Source organism: Taudactylus pleione, unplaced genomic scaffold (assembly GCF_031769625.1).
Source record: "Taudactylus pleione unplaced genomic scaffold, aTauple2 ptg000100l, whole genome shotgun sequence".
Lineage (NCBI taxonomy): Eukaryota > Metazoa > Chordata > Amphibia > Anura > Myobatrachidae > Taudactylus > Taudactylus pleione.
In genome coordinates this window covers 5,119,560-5,134,840 of record NW_028284502.1, presented here as the reverse complement: position 1 = coordinate 5,134,840, position 15,281 = coordinate 5,119,560, and the positions used below count along the sequence as shown (strand labels likewise).

General features: G+C 44.3%; 1 protein-coding gene across 1 annotated transcript in view; it reads right to left on the bottom strand.

Annotated features, from left to right (window-relative positions):
• The window catches only part of LOC148525808 (sodium-coupled monocarboxylate transporter 2-like), a 170,683-nt gene extending 157,899 nt beyond the window's left edge, over positions 1-12,784 (bottom strand). Inside the window, exons 1-2 of the mRNA XM_088470462.1 lie at positions 12,428-12,784; positions 6,246-6,311 (exon numbers count right to left, since the gene is read on the bottom strand). Coding sequence (XP_088326588.1) covers positions 6,246-6,311; positions 12,428-12,784 — 423 coding nt within the window. The remainder of the gene's footprint in view (positions 1-6,245; positions 6,312-12,427) is intronic.
• Between the last annotated feature and the right edge of the window lie 2,497 nt (positions 12,785-15,281).

Here is a 15,281-nt window from a genome sequence, read left to right as displayed (position 1 = left end):
AATTTGAGTTTTTAAGTATTTGGGGTGACACCTGACGGCGCCTATCTTTTGATATATATTTAAAGAACATTTTCTCCCTCCACCACCCCCACCTTGTCCTCAGTGACAGTAAAACTGCCTGCTACAATATATGTTCTTTTTTTTACTGTTCTGCAGCATACACCATCAGACCCCTCTGCTGGTGTATATTGGTCTTGTGTGATTGTATGAATATAATTACACTGACTACACACTCGCAGCCTCCTGACTGGCCAGACAAGTTGGATAACGTTTCTTAGTATTGTTCTCATCCAGCTCAGCCCCAGCAGCACGGCAGCCCTGCTCCTCGTCTTCTGCACAGGAAGAGGAGGAGTTAAGGAAAGGAGAGATGCCAGGGGGCAGGCGCCCACACTTGTCTAGAGCACATGTCACTGCTGGCACCGCCGCTGACATCCCGGGCGGGCGCGTCTGTGAGATCTCACACTAGCAGTGCCAGTGACAACAGGTCATGTGTGGGGTGAGGTGACAGTGGTGGCTGCGACTGGTTAGACCCGTCTCTTTGAGGCATCCTTAATTTTTTAGTTCAATGAACCCAACGGCGCCCTCTAGTGGCTGGCACCCCTAGGCAGTTGCCTAAAGCTGCCTAATAGTGGCGCCAGTCTCTTGGCCACCCCCTCTCCCAGCAGCCAGGCCCTGTGCAGCTCTTAACGTCCCTACTAAAACTCACCCTCCTGCCCTTGGAATTATCCTGCCCTCAGCTTCTTTGGGGACAATATAATATTAAATTATTTACTATAGACTATGAGTTCGGATTAATTGAAAAGTTTCATCTAATCAAAGCAAAAAATCTCCGGCCACCATTTCTCATGCACCTAATGGTTGTCAATCAATGAAGGAGTTCTGTGCCAACAACTGTCTGCAGATCTTTCATTCTGTCAGTCTCCAAGTACAGCAGGGGACGTAAGTTAGGGTTAGTCATATCTTAGCTTTCCATGTTTCCACAACACTAGGGAGCCTGTGACTAGCACCTACTGTACCTCTAGTGACTATTGCAGGGTTTTCTTAAACTGGGTCTTCAAGGCCCCCTAAAGGTGCCCATCCACTAGACGATTAAATGGAGCAATTGAACGATAATGAAATCGTTCATAAATCGTTTGCAAATCATGTGCAAAAATGTCTAAAACGTCAAGCGATGCGCACTCCCGCTGGTCGTTTAGACATCTATCATCGGGCAAACATGCCGGACAACCTGACGATAACGTCAGATTCAGCATATTTGCAGATGATTGATTGTGCGTACAGTGAACGACTGCTCGTTCAGTGCAGGCTCATCACAGACTAACAAACGACTGCACGATTCCAATGTCGTATTCGTGCAGTCGTTTTCATGTCTTCTAGTGGATGGGCACCTTAATGGTCCTGGTTTTAAGGATATCTATGCTTTTGCACAGATGGTATAATCAAACTGACTGAGGTACTAATTAAGTCACCTGTGCTTAAGTATGGATATCCTTAAAACCTGGACTGTTAGGGTGCCTCAAGGACCGAGATGAAGAACCATTGGACTATTGTGTTTGTTTTTCCCACTCAGCACATAAAGGTGTATATTCCTATGTGAGCACAGGTGGGTATATTCCTAGTACACACTAGACGGCATTTTAAATGAATTTGCCAATAATGACCATTCGTTACAACAATGGCCCTCATTCAGAGCCGCTCGCTAGCGGCCGTTCGCTCGTTCCGAGCGATGTTCGCACATCTGCGCATGCGTACGGTTTTTAGTACGCATGCGCGAACCAGTCAGTGCGGCCGAAAATCGTTTGTACGCTATATAGCGAGTGCCTACTATTTTGAGTGACAGAATGAGGCGTATGTGGGTGGTAACAGGGGAAGGTGTTTGAAAACGGGGGAGTGGAATTCGAACGCAGGCGTGCTTAAAGGTCAAAACGGGCATTTTAAGGGAGTGCATAATTAATACAGCAGCGTCATTGACCACGTCACTTGTTTTTTTTTAACTCAGAACTGCTCACAAAATAGCGGTTGAAAAAACCAACCACAAGAATAGCGAGCAGTTCATACGCTGTACGATGTTCTCGATTAATCTAATAAATAGCGGACATGACGTATGGTGTGAGCGGCCAGGGGGCATTTTTAACAAATAAACGAGCGTATGTTTTGCTCGCTCGTTCAGACTTAGAGGTGTGAACAGACTGCAATTTGCGAACGGATCATTTGAATAGCCACCCCTTGTTTTTGAACGAACGACCGCAAATAGCGAACGGCTCTGAATCAGGCCCAATGTCTTTAAGTCAACCAGTGTGTACGCACTATGCAACTGACAATGCGCACTCCCGTGCGTCATCAGTGACGCACGGGAGTGCGTGAGCAGAAGACACGTATACCTGGGTCCAGAGAAAATAAATTCCCATGACACAGTTGCTGGCAAGAACCATCGTGGAGAAATGTAAACCCTATCAGCTGTGGAACTACAAGTAAAAGCGAACCAAAGACATGGGCTCTATATACAGAGGAGAACGAGCAGGACAGGTGTGGCATGGCGATATCAACAGCGGGGATCATGCTGCCGAATACAGCATGGCCCCCGCCGTTGCTCCATCGCTGCTGGCAACGACAAGTGTGTATGCACTTGCCGATACCGGCACCCCTCCGGGTCCCGTCGCCAACGAGGTCGGAGGTCTTAAGAGTTCTGGAATAGTTATTACAGATGTCTCAGGGCCTGATCCACTACGGATCGCTATTCTGCTTATACACACGCAACGCAGTTACTAATATGAGTTGGGGTATGTAAATTATAGCATTCGCATTGCGATTGCCACCTAACATTAGGACGCCCTCTTCCTCTTACTTACATACTTTGCCAACATAGCAAAACAAATCAGTAACATCGAGTACCATCGGACCCATACGCACAGTTAAGGCAGGTTAGACCTCAGGGCCTGATTCAGAGCCGGACGCTATTTGCGGACGGTCGTTCCAAAAAAGTGGCCGGCTATTTAAATTGAGCGCTCGCTCTTTGCGGTTTGTTGACACGTCTATGTCTGAGTGAGCGAAAAATGCACTCGCTATTTTGTAAAGACGCCCCTTTGCCGTTCGCATCACACGTCATCTCTGGTATTTATTAGATTAATTGGGAACATCGAAAGGCATCTGAACTGCCCGCAGTGCTTGTGGTAGGTTTTTCTTACCGCTATTACTGCGAGCAGTTCAGGCTAAAAGACAACTAAGTGACGTGGTCGATGACGCTCCTTTACTAATTATGCACTCCCATTAAATGCCCTTTTGACCGTTAGGCACGCCTGCGTTCGGATCTCCACTCCCCCGCTTTCAAGCACCTTCCCCTGTTACCACCCACAAACGGTACATTCTGTCAATCAAATTAGCAGCCCCTCTGTGTTTTGTGAGCGCACGATTTCCGACCGCAATGATTGGTTTGCGCATGCGCATTATGACCCATACGCATGCGCAGTTGTGTGAACATCACTCAGAGCGAACGAGCGGCCGCTTATGAGTGGCTCTGAATCAGGCCCTCAGTCAGGAATTGCTAACTTCAGCACACACTATGAGGCCTCAGGCTACGTATGGCTAATTTATGCACGCCCCTGCAATCCCGTTAAAACGCACTGGCACGACTGTGTTCGCCCAACCACCCCCCCATCACCACCCACAAATGGCACTTCCTGTCAATCACTCTGCCATGGGTCTGCGTATCCTCTGCGATAGCTGTCCTGATCGCAGTGGCTGGTTCGCACACGCGTACTGCGATGCATACGCATGCACAGTACGCAACAATCGGCCGATTGTGTGCATATGAGCAACTGTGTTCCTTGCTGAGCCAGGCCTTCAGTATATAACCGAGGTGAAGGTCTTAAGAGTTCTGGGGAGGTTATTACAGATGTCTCAGCACTAGCTAAAGAATTCCTGGAATTTGAAAGTTGGAGAAGTCATAGATACAGTTTATTTAACAAATGGAGGAGAGTGAAATTTTAGCATAATAAAAATGCTTGGCAATAAAATTTGATATGTGCTGTTTAACTAAGAGACACAGCTTAATTTTTTCTTGTGATGCTATGACTACTGGACAATGTGGGGCATGTACTGTACAGCAATGAGTGAAGTATGACGTCTTTATTTATGTTGCATTGGGGTTAATGTATGTTCCAGTATGGCAATCACTGTGGGCCTAATTTAGACCCGCTCGCGAGCACAGGACGCTCGCAAGCGGGTCGATGGTGCCCTAATGCACATGCGCACGACGGAGGGAGCCAAGCTGTCGCTCGGGAGTCTCGCACCAAAGGGGTCGTGCTGTCGATGGTGACTGACAGCACACCCCCTTTGGTGGGCGTGCCGGAGGCGTGGCTGCCCAGACGGAGGCGTTCCCATGGGAACGCCTTCCGTCTGGAGCCGGCCCCACTGACATCACTAGTGATGTCAGTGGGAGTGATTTTGGCTCTAATAGAGCCAAAATCACTCCAGGGCTTGTGGCCACGAGACCCTACCGCAGGGTCTCGTCGCAAGCCTGATGGTCGCGATGGTCTTGACCATCGCGACCATCATCATGGACGCTCCCACAGCTATGCGAGCGTCCAAGAGGCCGCTGGATTTTTAGGTAGGAGGGCCCTGATTCAGAGCGAGCGCTCTGGTCAGAGCGTCCGGCTCTGAATCAGGCCCAGTGTCTGTTCCATAACATAAGAAGATCCAAAGGGGGCAGCTGAAGAGACAAGATACAGTGACATTAAATTACTGCATAAAATTGTATGTAAACTGTAAGGTACTGTGCTGCCCAGCAGTTATATCCCTTACTTATCATGTCTTGACCCCCTTATCATCATTATACAGGTAATATAGGGGTATTTAAATTGTTTACTTATTACTTTTTTATTTTTACCATGCTGCCTAGCTTCAAAGGCTAGACATTGCAGGTGATAGGCTATTGTGGATTACTTTGCATTGGATTTTCCTTAGCAAACGCCAATGACTGACTTATGGCACACATCCACTAGACGATTAAATTGAATGATTGAAAGATAACGATATCACATCGTTTGAAAATCGTTTGCATATTGGGTAAAAAAATGTACAAATACCAGCGATGCGCGCTCCCGCTGGTTGTTTAGACATCTATTATCGTACAAATATTTTATACAACCTGACGATATCGTCAGATTCAGATGATTGATGTGCCTTCACTGAACGACTGTTCGTTCAGTGTAGGCACATCACAGACAGACAAACGACTGCACGATTACAATGTCGTAATCGTGCAGTCTTTTGCCTGTCGTCTAGTGGATATCTGCCTTAACACCTACACTTTCCACAAGCAACTGATGATTATCACCAGGACTAAACTTGCTGCTGATCATGCTGATTAATTAGACAACACTAGTATACCACCCCTGAGATTAACAGGGAGCAGCAATAGTGATTACCTCTAATTCTGAACTAAGGGTCTGACTCAGTAAGGATCGCAACTGCGATTGCAATAGCGATTACGCACTCACTGCGAAGATATGCTAATCTTCTGCGATCGCTATGCCGTTGCAGCACAGCATAAGGACGTCCACCATACCTTACACACATCCGTAATACTTAGCAAGACTGCGGAAACATCGAGTATCATCGCAGCCTCACGCACGCTTGCACAAACTCTGACCTTACTCAGGAACTGCTAACCTCATCGCACGCAGTGCGTACACAAGATGCGTATGCCATCACAGTGGATTTTTTATGCACGCCCCTGCAACGGCACTGACACCCCCTCGTCACCACCCCCAAGCGGTATTTCCTGTCAATCATTGGATCTGTGTGCGCAGTCCCGATCGCAGTGGTGTGTTTGCGCACATGTACTGCGGTGCATACGCATGTGCAGTATGCAACAATCGGCCGATTGCGTGCGTAATTGCAGTATTTTCAATAACATTTCTCCAGGCTAAGAAGTTCTGGAGAGGGTATTGTTAAAAGATTCATCATGAACTGAACCTCCATTATTCCTCAGTCAGAGTGGAGACATGGGATTCCTTAAAACAATTAGTTGAAGTTCTTAAAAATGTTAAGTGTAGGGGAACTTTATATACAGTACATAAAATATTTGTGTGTTGCCTTCATTAACCAATGACCCTGATGTAGAATGCCATTTAAGAGCAACATCTGTTATGTATCAACCTCTTGTTCTTTCTGGCAGCAATGTAACTTTCTAGCCTTTTACTTTTCAACAAATATATACATGATTCATGCATTTAGTTCCTTACCGTTTGTATAATGTATAAAATTGTTGCAGCATACCGGACAACCCTGTTAAACCGGAGCTCTAGGTACTACAGAATACAAGAGAAATAAAAATATTTTAGTTGTTTTTCGAAAATGCTGTATCTGTATAGTAACAGAATGTAATGTAATAAAGGGGAACTCATTAAAATGTATTTATTATTTTTGAGTCATTGAATAGCAGAATGGGGGAAGCTGGGTTCTACTCCATAGATTACATCATGTGAACTGATTGTCAAAGTGAATTAATTAATTTACTTATATAAAAAAAAATGCATTGAGAGCCTGGAGACTGCTGCAGAAGATGAGCTGATGGAAACAATTGAATATGCATTATACTGTAGTGATAGTTGAAAAGCTAGAGACCAGATACACAATACAACCATTAATAATTATACATCATATGTGAGGTTTTTGGCATAAATTTGGCCAAAGTTATGAGCTTACGCACCAACATCAAGATAACCTCATAGAGAAGGTCCATAACACTATGGGGGTTCATGTCTGGGGCAAGGGGCACCCCCAAACCGTTCCATACAGTTCTATATAGCAAGTCAGTTGTGGGGTGAATGTTGGGGCATGGGGCCCCTTGAACTGCTCTGGCTGGACTTCTTTGGGGCATCACCACTTAACACTTATTTTTAACACTTTATATCACTATGTATTTTATTTATGTTACATTTTCACACATTTTTCAATTTTCTAACACTTTCAACACTAAGCAGCCACTTTCACTTACCTAACACTATAACACGTCACTGCTATTTTTTGTTTTAGTTTGTGTGGTGCACTGAGGTGATTTGGCTGAGATGGTTTGGGGGTGCACCATGCCCCAGACATGAACCCCCATAGTGTTAGAGACTTACCCGATGAGGTTACCTTGACGTTGGTGGGTCAGCTCATAACTTTGGCCAAAGTTATGCCAAAATATATGATGTACAATTATTAATGGTTGTATGGTGAATCGGGTCTCTCTCTTTTTTATATTGTTAGTATTAAGGGGTCTATTTACTAAACAGTGTCAGGAGATAGAGTGAAAAGTGATAAGAAAGTGATAAGTGCCAGCCAGTCAGCTCCCAACAGTCATCTCACAGGCTGTGTTTGAAAAATGACAGTTGGGAGCTGATTGGCTGGCACCTTATCACTTTCTTATCACTTTTCACTCTGGTCCTGATTCAGACCCGGTCCCAAGCGCTCTGCGCTCGCAACTGGGTCAATGGTGGGCCAGTGCGCATGCGCACGATGGACCCGGCTCCTTCATGTGCATGCGCTAGACCCGGATAGCGACGGGCACTCCATCACTCCGGGTCTCGCTACAAAGGGGGCGAGCTGTCGATGTCGAGTGACAGCTCGCCCCCTTTGGTGGGCCCACCAGGGGAGTGGCTGCCCAAACGGAGGTGTTCCCATGTGAACGCCTCCGTTTGGGGGCGGCCCCACTGACATCACTCGAGATGTCAGCCCGCAGGCATTTTTTAGCATTTTCATCACTATTTATGTTATTTAATTTTTACTCCAATTAATTCTCAATTTTATTTTATTTTATTTTAATATGGATGGAGTACCCCTATCTTGAAAAAGCTCCCAGAGCAGGAGCGAAACGCTGCGAAGGGGTTCCATCGAGTGTGACTAGCTCTGATACCACTTTGAAATTTAAATATATTTATTTGCAAATCACCATCCAATTCATGTTGCAAGCGCTGGTATTTGCCGACTTATTGCAAGTGTTGTCAGCTTTGAATTAGTACGTGGGGGAGAGCAGCGGTTGGCTACAGTTGTAGCGAGACCACAAGACTGCTGCAAGCTTGCCTCTGCCTGTCAGGTACAACACTGGCCTGAGCCGTTACCCCGCACAGCAACCAGTTTCACTTCAGTAGCTGACGATGAGATCTCAGGTGTGAGCGGTGCAGCTGCAGCATCGACGAAGACAGGATACCGCTGTCCTATTGCGGTACCAGCCAGGTGCGTGAAGTGTCTACCACCGCCACCATAACCGAGCAGTGGACCTACAGTGTGGGGTCACCATTCGATCAAGTGTGCCTATCACACGGAGCGTCAGATCTATACCATTTACTCAGGCGCACTACAGATCGCAGCAAACCACTGACACATTTGTGCAACTACCTGTACTAGATATCCAACATAGAGAAGTTGCTGCCGCTATCATCACCATTCTATACAATTCACTGTGTGACTAAGTGCTGTTGTGGATTTCAAGTAATATATAACAATTAACACAGCACTTCTAACAAGGAACTTTTGTACAGCAACCACACAAGCTATTACTCGGATTACTTTCCTGGATTTCCAACACAGTTGTTACACTGAGTGGGGAGCGATTAATAACAACTGTATCCAGTTAAAGATACATTTATTCTAGTGATTCAGAGTTGTCACATCCATTGCATTAAATTGCTCATTTTATCATACTATTTATAAAGATTAATTATGTATATGATTATGTTTTATTTATTGTTATGTGTTTATTAAATGTTTTTTGATTCAGAGAACCTTGCAAGTGGATCAATTAGGTTAATTGATTCTTTAGAAGTAGCAGCGCAACCTATCCTTCCATTTCTTATAGTTTTTGTGTGTGTGCCATAACAGCAGCTGGCATTAAGGTTTGCAGCGCTGTACCCTAACAGGGAATCATTGGTCTTTGAAAATGATATGACAATTTATATTTTTATATATTTTTTAGTATTCAATTTGTGGAGCGCCAGGTTTGAACTGAGATTTCAATAGTCTCAGTTTGCTTTTCTACTTCCTGTGGTTATGGATGGAGAGTGAAGGCAGGCTCCATCCATTAGGCCCATTTCGGGTCTTTAGCCTGAGAACAGGCTAATTAGTACTTGCACCTGTAAGAGGATGATAAAGGTGTGTCAGGGGTTTTACTCAGTGTCTCACTACCTGGGGAAACAGCCTGAGCAGGCTTGTTAAGAGGTATTGTGATTTACTGACAGTATTGTGCATATGTTTGTGGTAGGGGCAGGAGGTCCTACCATGGTTGAGAGAGGGATCCTGTTTGTTTAGTTAGAACCCAGACAGGTTAGGATTTTGTTTTATGATTTATTTTTTTACTGCACAATAAACGAGCCTTGGCTAGTTACACGGAAATCCTGGACTGATGTACTATTTCCTGGCTGCTGTGTGTTTGGAAGGGCACGTCTACCCCAGGAGAGGGCACCCCTACCTTGATCATCTCACAGCAGGATAACTTGAATTGCTGGAGGATGCTTAGACATTGGAGCGCTGGCGTGATAAAGGGGAGCATAAATCCTGATCTATGCTCATTTTGTGGTTAATGAAGGATTAAAGTGGCTTACTGTGATCACACAGTTTTCAGTGTGTACCAGGTGTGTAAAATTAGACTAGTGCCCTGTGAACAGTGTGTACCAGGTGTGTGAAATTAGAGTAGTGCCCTATGTATATAGTGAACAGTGTGTACCAAGTGTGTGATATTGGAGCAGTGCACTGTGTATGGTGATCAGTGAGTACTAGGGGTGTGATATAGGAGCAGTGCCCTGTGTGATATCATTGTGTTCTGTGTATAGGGATGAGTGTGTACCAGGTGTGTGATATTAGAGTAGTGCCCTGTGTATAGGGATTAGTGTGTACAATGTGTTTGATATTGGAGTAGTGCCCTGTGTAAGTGCGTATAGTGATTAGTGAGGTGTGATATTGGAGTAGTGCCCTGTGTATAGTGATCAGTGAGTATTAGGAGTGTGATATTGGAGTAGTGCCCTGTGTATAGAAATTAGTGTGTACCAGGTGGATATTAGAGTAATGCCCTGTGTATAGGGATCAGTATGTACCAGGTGTGTGATATTGGAGTAGTGCCCTGTGTATAGGGATCAGTATGTACCAGATGTGTGATATTGGAGTAGTGCCCTGTGTATAGTGGTCAGTGTGCACCAGGTGTATGATATTGGAGTAGTGTCCTGTGTATAGGGATCAGTATGTACCAGGTGTGTGATCTTGGAGTAGTGCCCTGTGTATAGTGGTCAGTGTGCACCAGGTGTGTGATATTGGAGTAGTGCCCTGTATATAGTGATCAGTATGTACCAGGTGTGTGATAGTGGAGTAGTGCCCTGTGTATAGTGATCAGTATGTACCAGGTGTGTGATAGTGGAGTAGTGCCCTGTGTATAGTGATCAGTATGTACCAGGTGTGTGATAGTGGAGTAGTGCCCTGTATATAGTGGTCAGTGTGCACCAGGTGTATTATATTGGAGTAGCGTCCTGTGTGATATCAGTGTGTTCTGTGTATAGGAACCAGTGTGTAAATGTAAATATAGTAATATAAATTATGTATGTGCGACGACCCTCGTGTTTTGGTTTTGGATCTGTATCTCCTTCAAGGTTTTGGATCTGGATTTGGTTTTGCAAAACCACCCTCAAGTGTTTTGGTGTTGGATCTGAATAAAAAAAAAAAATAGATAAAAAGTTTTAAAAACAGCTAAAATCATGTAATTTATGCAATCCAAAACCCGAAATTTGTATTTTAAATACGAATTCCGAACCGCAAAAAGGTCAGAACCGCGACCCGGATTTACCCGGATCTCCTCAGGAGATTAGAACCGCGACTCGGATTTACACGGATTCACAAAATTCGGGTGGATTCGGATTTCTGGAGAACCGATTTGCACATCTTTAATATAAATTGGTAGGAAAAAGGGGGCCTAAAGCAATATCTTGCCTAGGGCCGTCAGTACAATATCTATCTACCTATCTATCTATCTATCTATCCATCGTCGTAACAGGACGGCAGTGCATAGGGGGCGGGAATGCCAGCTCTTGGAAGTTTAGCACTGCCTAGAGCTTCCCTAGGACACACTGGCCATCTCTGCAGGGTGCCTGCCTCAAGCATCCCTTGGTGCGCCGCATTGCTCTGCATTAACGCTAGTGGCTGCAAGGTGCCTTTTCAGTCACCCTGCAGGCAACATGCAGGTGCTGTGGGACAGCGATGGTGCCGCTCCGAGGGCCCTGTGTGATGGCACCTATTGTACACCCCTAGTTACGACCCTGTATCTATCTATCTATCTATCTCATATCAAATTATATTAGTTAGGTGTATCTGTATGACAACATACTACCATATTCATCATCACTTAATTTTTACAAAAGCAGGTGAAAATGACAATTTTCACCTATTTTTGTAGAAATTAAGGATCAGTGCTATTCATTATAATAGTAAATCAGGAGATATCATGGATATCTCCTGCTTACCTTTCAGACCTGGGACCTCATTCAGAGGCGGTCGTCAGATGCAAACGGTCACTCTGAAGGAGGGTGGCCGCTTGCATCTTGTAGTGCCGCCTCTTGGTCGATCGCTAAGCTGTGGGTTACCACCCACAGCTCTAGCGACTGACCAGGGTGATGGTCGCGATGGTCAAGACCATCGGGGCTTGCGATGAGACCCTAAGGTTGGGTCTCAGCACTCGCAAGCCCCAGGGAGCTTCCTGCTCTGATCGAGCAGGAAGCTCCCCACTGACATCACTGCTGATGTCAGTGGGGTCGCCCCCAAATGGCAGGCGTTACTTCGGGAATGCCTCCGTTTGGCTGGCCACGCCCCTGCCCGCCTCCCAAACGGGGCGAGCTGTCACTCACCATCGACAGCTCGCCCCCTTTGGTGCGAGACACCTAGTGATGGAGCGCCCGTCACTAGCTGGGTCTCGCGCATGCGCACCTCGAAGCCGGCTCCGATGTGCACATGCCCAGTGGGGGAACATCGACCCGGTTGCGAGCTATCAACGCTTGCGACCGGGTCTGAATGACCCCCCTGATCTGTTCCGCTGTCCCCCCATACACTAGTATGGGGACCTAAGTTCATATTTTTGGAGCTTGACTGCGGGAGTATTCGCCATCTTCAGATGGTGTTTGCTTCCGCAGCCCCACACCTTCCCTATAGAAAGGCGACTTTTTGTTTACTTGTTCCTAACTTTTCCTCAGGCTCATATTTATCAAAGTTGGAAAAAAAACACAGGTTCATAGAATTCAACCTTTCAAATATTGTAAATGCCGTTGTCAATTTAGCTCCACAGACGACAATCATTTTTACATAAACAGACTATTATTGTTTTTTAACAAATTTCCATTCAAATAATATGCAGAATACTGTCATAGCCCTGATATTTATTCATTATCAAGCTTAAATGTACTGTACTTACCTCATATGTACTTGTTATACCAGACCTGTAGAAGACTGGTACAAATAGCTCTGCAGACAAAGCAATTACAAATGTGTAGGAGATAAAGAAATACAAGAAGTAGGCTCCAAAACGAACAACCTCCGACGGAGTCCCCAAAACGGCAATAGCAGACTTAAAGCTGGCTGTGAGTGACAGAGCCACAGGTCCATAAGTCATTTCTCTGCCCCCGATTAGAAATTCACTTGATGTTATCTTTTTCCTTTCTTTAATTGCAAAGAAGACCCCAATTCCTGCCGAGATGACCAAGAGACCCGCAAACACAACATAGTCCCAAACTACAAAACTAATAATCTCTGGTTTTTGGAATTGCGGCATCTTGGGTGTCTCGTGACTTTATCTCAGAATAAAACTGTAAACAAATTAAATGTGCGCACTGCATCCATTAAATAAGCACATAGATCACTATGAGCTGGAAGCATTAAGCGATAATGTATAATGTGTAAACAGATGTCTGCAAGTGCTCGAAGTGCAAAGGGAACATTGATCACTTATCAAAGCATAGATTGTTACTTCACAATTTCTCAGGTGAGGCAAAGGGCCATTAGCTAGCCAATGATAGTGCTTGATAAGCTACCCATGTTGTATCTGTTATTCTTATTTTGTTAAACATTACTTAGGCAAATGAAAGCAGACTATAGTGCACCCAATGCACTATAAATTTTGAGTATTTATGTTCAGCTATCTAGAAAACAAATTTTATTATTCTATGCGCGAGACTGATCTGTAGCGACACCGAAGGAGCGTTATCAATCATGTTTTAATAACTGATAGATTGTTGTCCAGCTCTAATAGCATTACTGTCTCAATAACGCAGAATAGATTTAAAATTACTCACAAAAATACAATTAAGTTACAGAAAAGATGCTCATTAGAAAACAAAAATAATCAGTGCTAATGTTTATATTTAAATTCCAGTGGTTGGCAATACACTCAGTTCACACTAAGGGGGATGTCTAATTAGCAGCGCTAAAGTAGCACTGCTAATTGATCGCTGCGGGGCTATCCAATTAGGCTCGAAGTGCCGCCTGACGATAGCCCACTTATGGATATTTTTCAAGATATGATGTGTCCCGAAAAATAATCCACGATAAGTGCCAATTATTCACCACCTAAATGCGAAAACACATAGGTCCACGAGCTTATCATGGATCCTATGTGTTTTCGGGAGAAATATCATATTATTTTGACCAAAATAAGAGGATAGGGTGAAAAAAAACATAATCGAAAAATGGGGTAATCGGCGAAAAATCACCGTTTTTCGATGATCACGGCTAATTGGATACCGCCCTCGACCTGAAAATTCAAACTGTAAGCATAACTGTAAATATGACGCGCCATATACAGTAGCCTCTCTCTGTGAGCCAGCTTCTGTGCAACTCGGTGGCTCAAAATGTGCACTTTATCCACATAAGTAAAACAACTAAGAGTGACAACTGCACTTCTAGGATATACTGACCACTGGGATTTGCAACATTTGAACTGGTGCGGGATATACCAAAGTCAAAATGCGGGCAAAACTTTTTTTGACCGCATTCCCCATATGTGCAAAGTTCTGGCAAGCAAAACTTTCAGTTTCAAATCATTTCATTTCCTGCACAAAGAACTCTGGAAATGTCTGCTCATAACTGATGATGGAGAGGTCAATTTAGAGAAATCTTCTCACTCTCCAAACAATGACACAAGACTGTTCAATTCTCTTCACTCAGCCCAAGGGTTGTGTTTATTTACCAGCTTTAATCAACTTAGGGGCTGTAGCCAATTTTATCTCAGCAGCTTTGGTATGTAAACTAAACCACATCTCCTATTGAAACATGTATCTATCTCACCAAAGATGGAATCAGTTTACCAGAGGGCACCATTCAGCTAAAAACTCTACCCCTATGTCTTTTAGTGGCAGCACTCCATTCCAAAGTGATTTCTTTCTTTGTACTTTCTATGGCAATGAGTCAACCATAGTTTACCATGGTTTTGCCTACACTCCAATCATTTTGACTGGTCAGGGATCCTCCTGTTTTGGACACTGCCTCATATCAGTGCTCCCTTTATGCTTGTCCATGCTGAATCCCTCTAAAGATGATATTCTCATCCCTTCCTGTTATTCCAATTCAAAGCTACATTCAAGTAAACACTGTGGAAGTCTTGTCCCCATATCATGAGTAGGAGTGCCCTATTGACCTTATCACCAGGAAGATGCCTCCCAGAGGCAGAGTGTATCCTCTGTCACTTCTGGAAATGCAAGCAATGTCTGAATATATTTAAAAAAATTGGACAAGGGATTCATTTGTCCATTTTCTTTTCCAAAAGGTTCCGTGATTCTTCTTTGTCAAGAAAAAAGATGGAGGTTGTGCCCCTGCATTAACTAGAGATAATTCAATGCTATAACCATGAAGAACAAGCACACTCTTCTGCTAATTCCAGAATTTTTTTACAGAGTAAAGGGAGCGTCAGTCCTCACAAAACTCGACGTGCGTGGGACATACAATCTCATTCCGATTTGCCAAGTCAATTAATGAAAAACAGTGTTCAACACTTGTGAAAGGCATTATGAGTATCTTATGCCATTCATTCTCTGCAATGCACCTGTCGCTCTCCAGGACTTCATCAATGGGATCTTCTAAGATTTACTATGCAACTCCGTAGAAGTGTACCATGACAATATCTTGATTTTTTTTTTGAAAGACCTTAACTCACATCGTAGGCACATCAAGGAAGTGCTCACTTGTTTATGTCTAAAGAAACACTTCTGCAATATTGAGAAAAGTCTTTTTGAAAATAAATCTGTACATTTCCTTGCTGACATCAACTTTAGCAC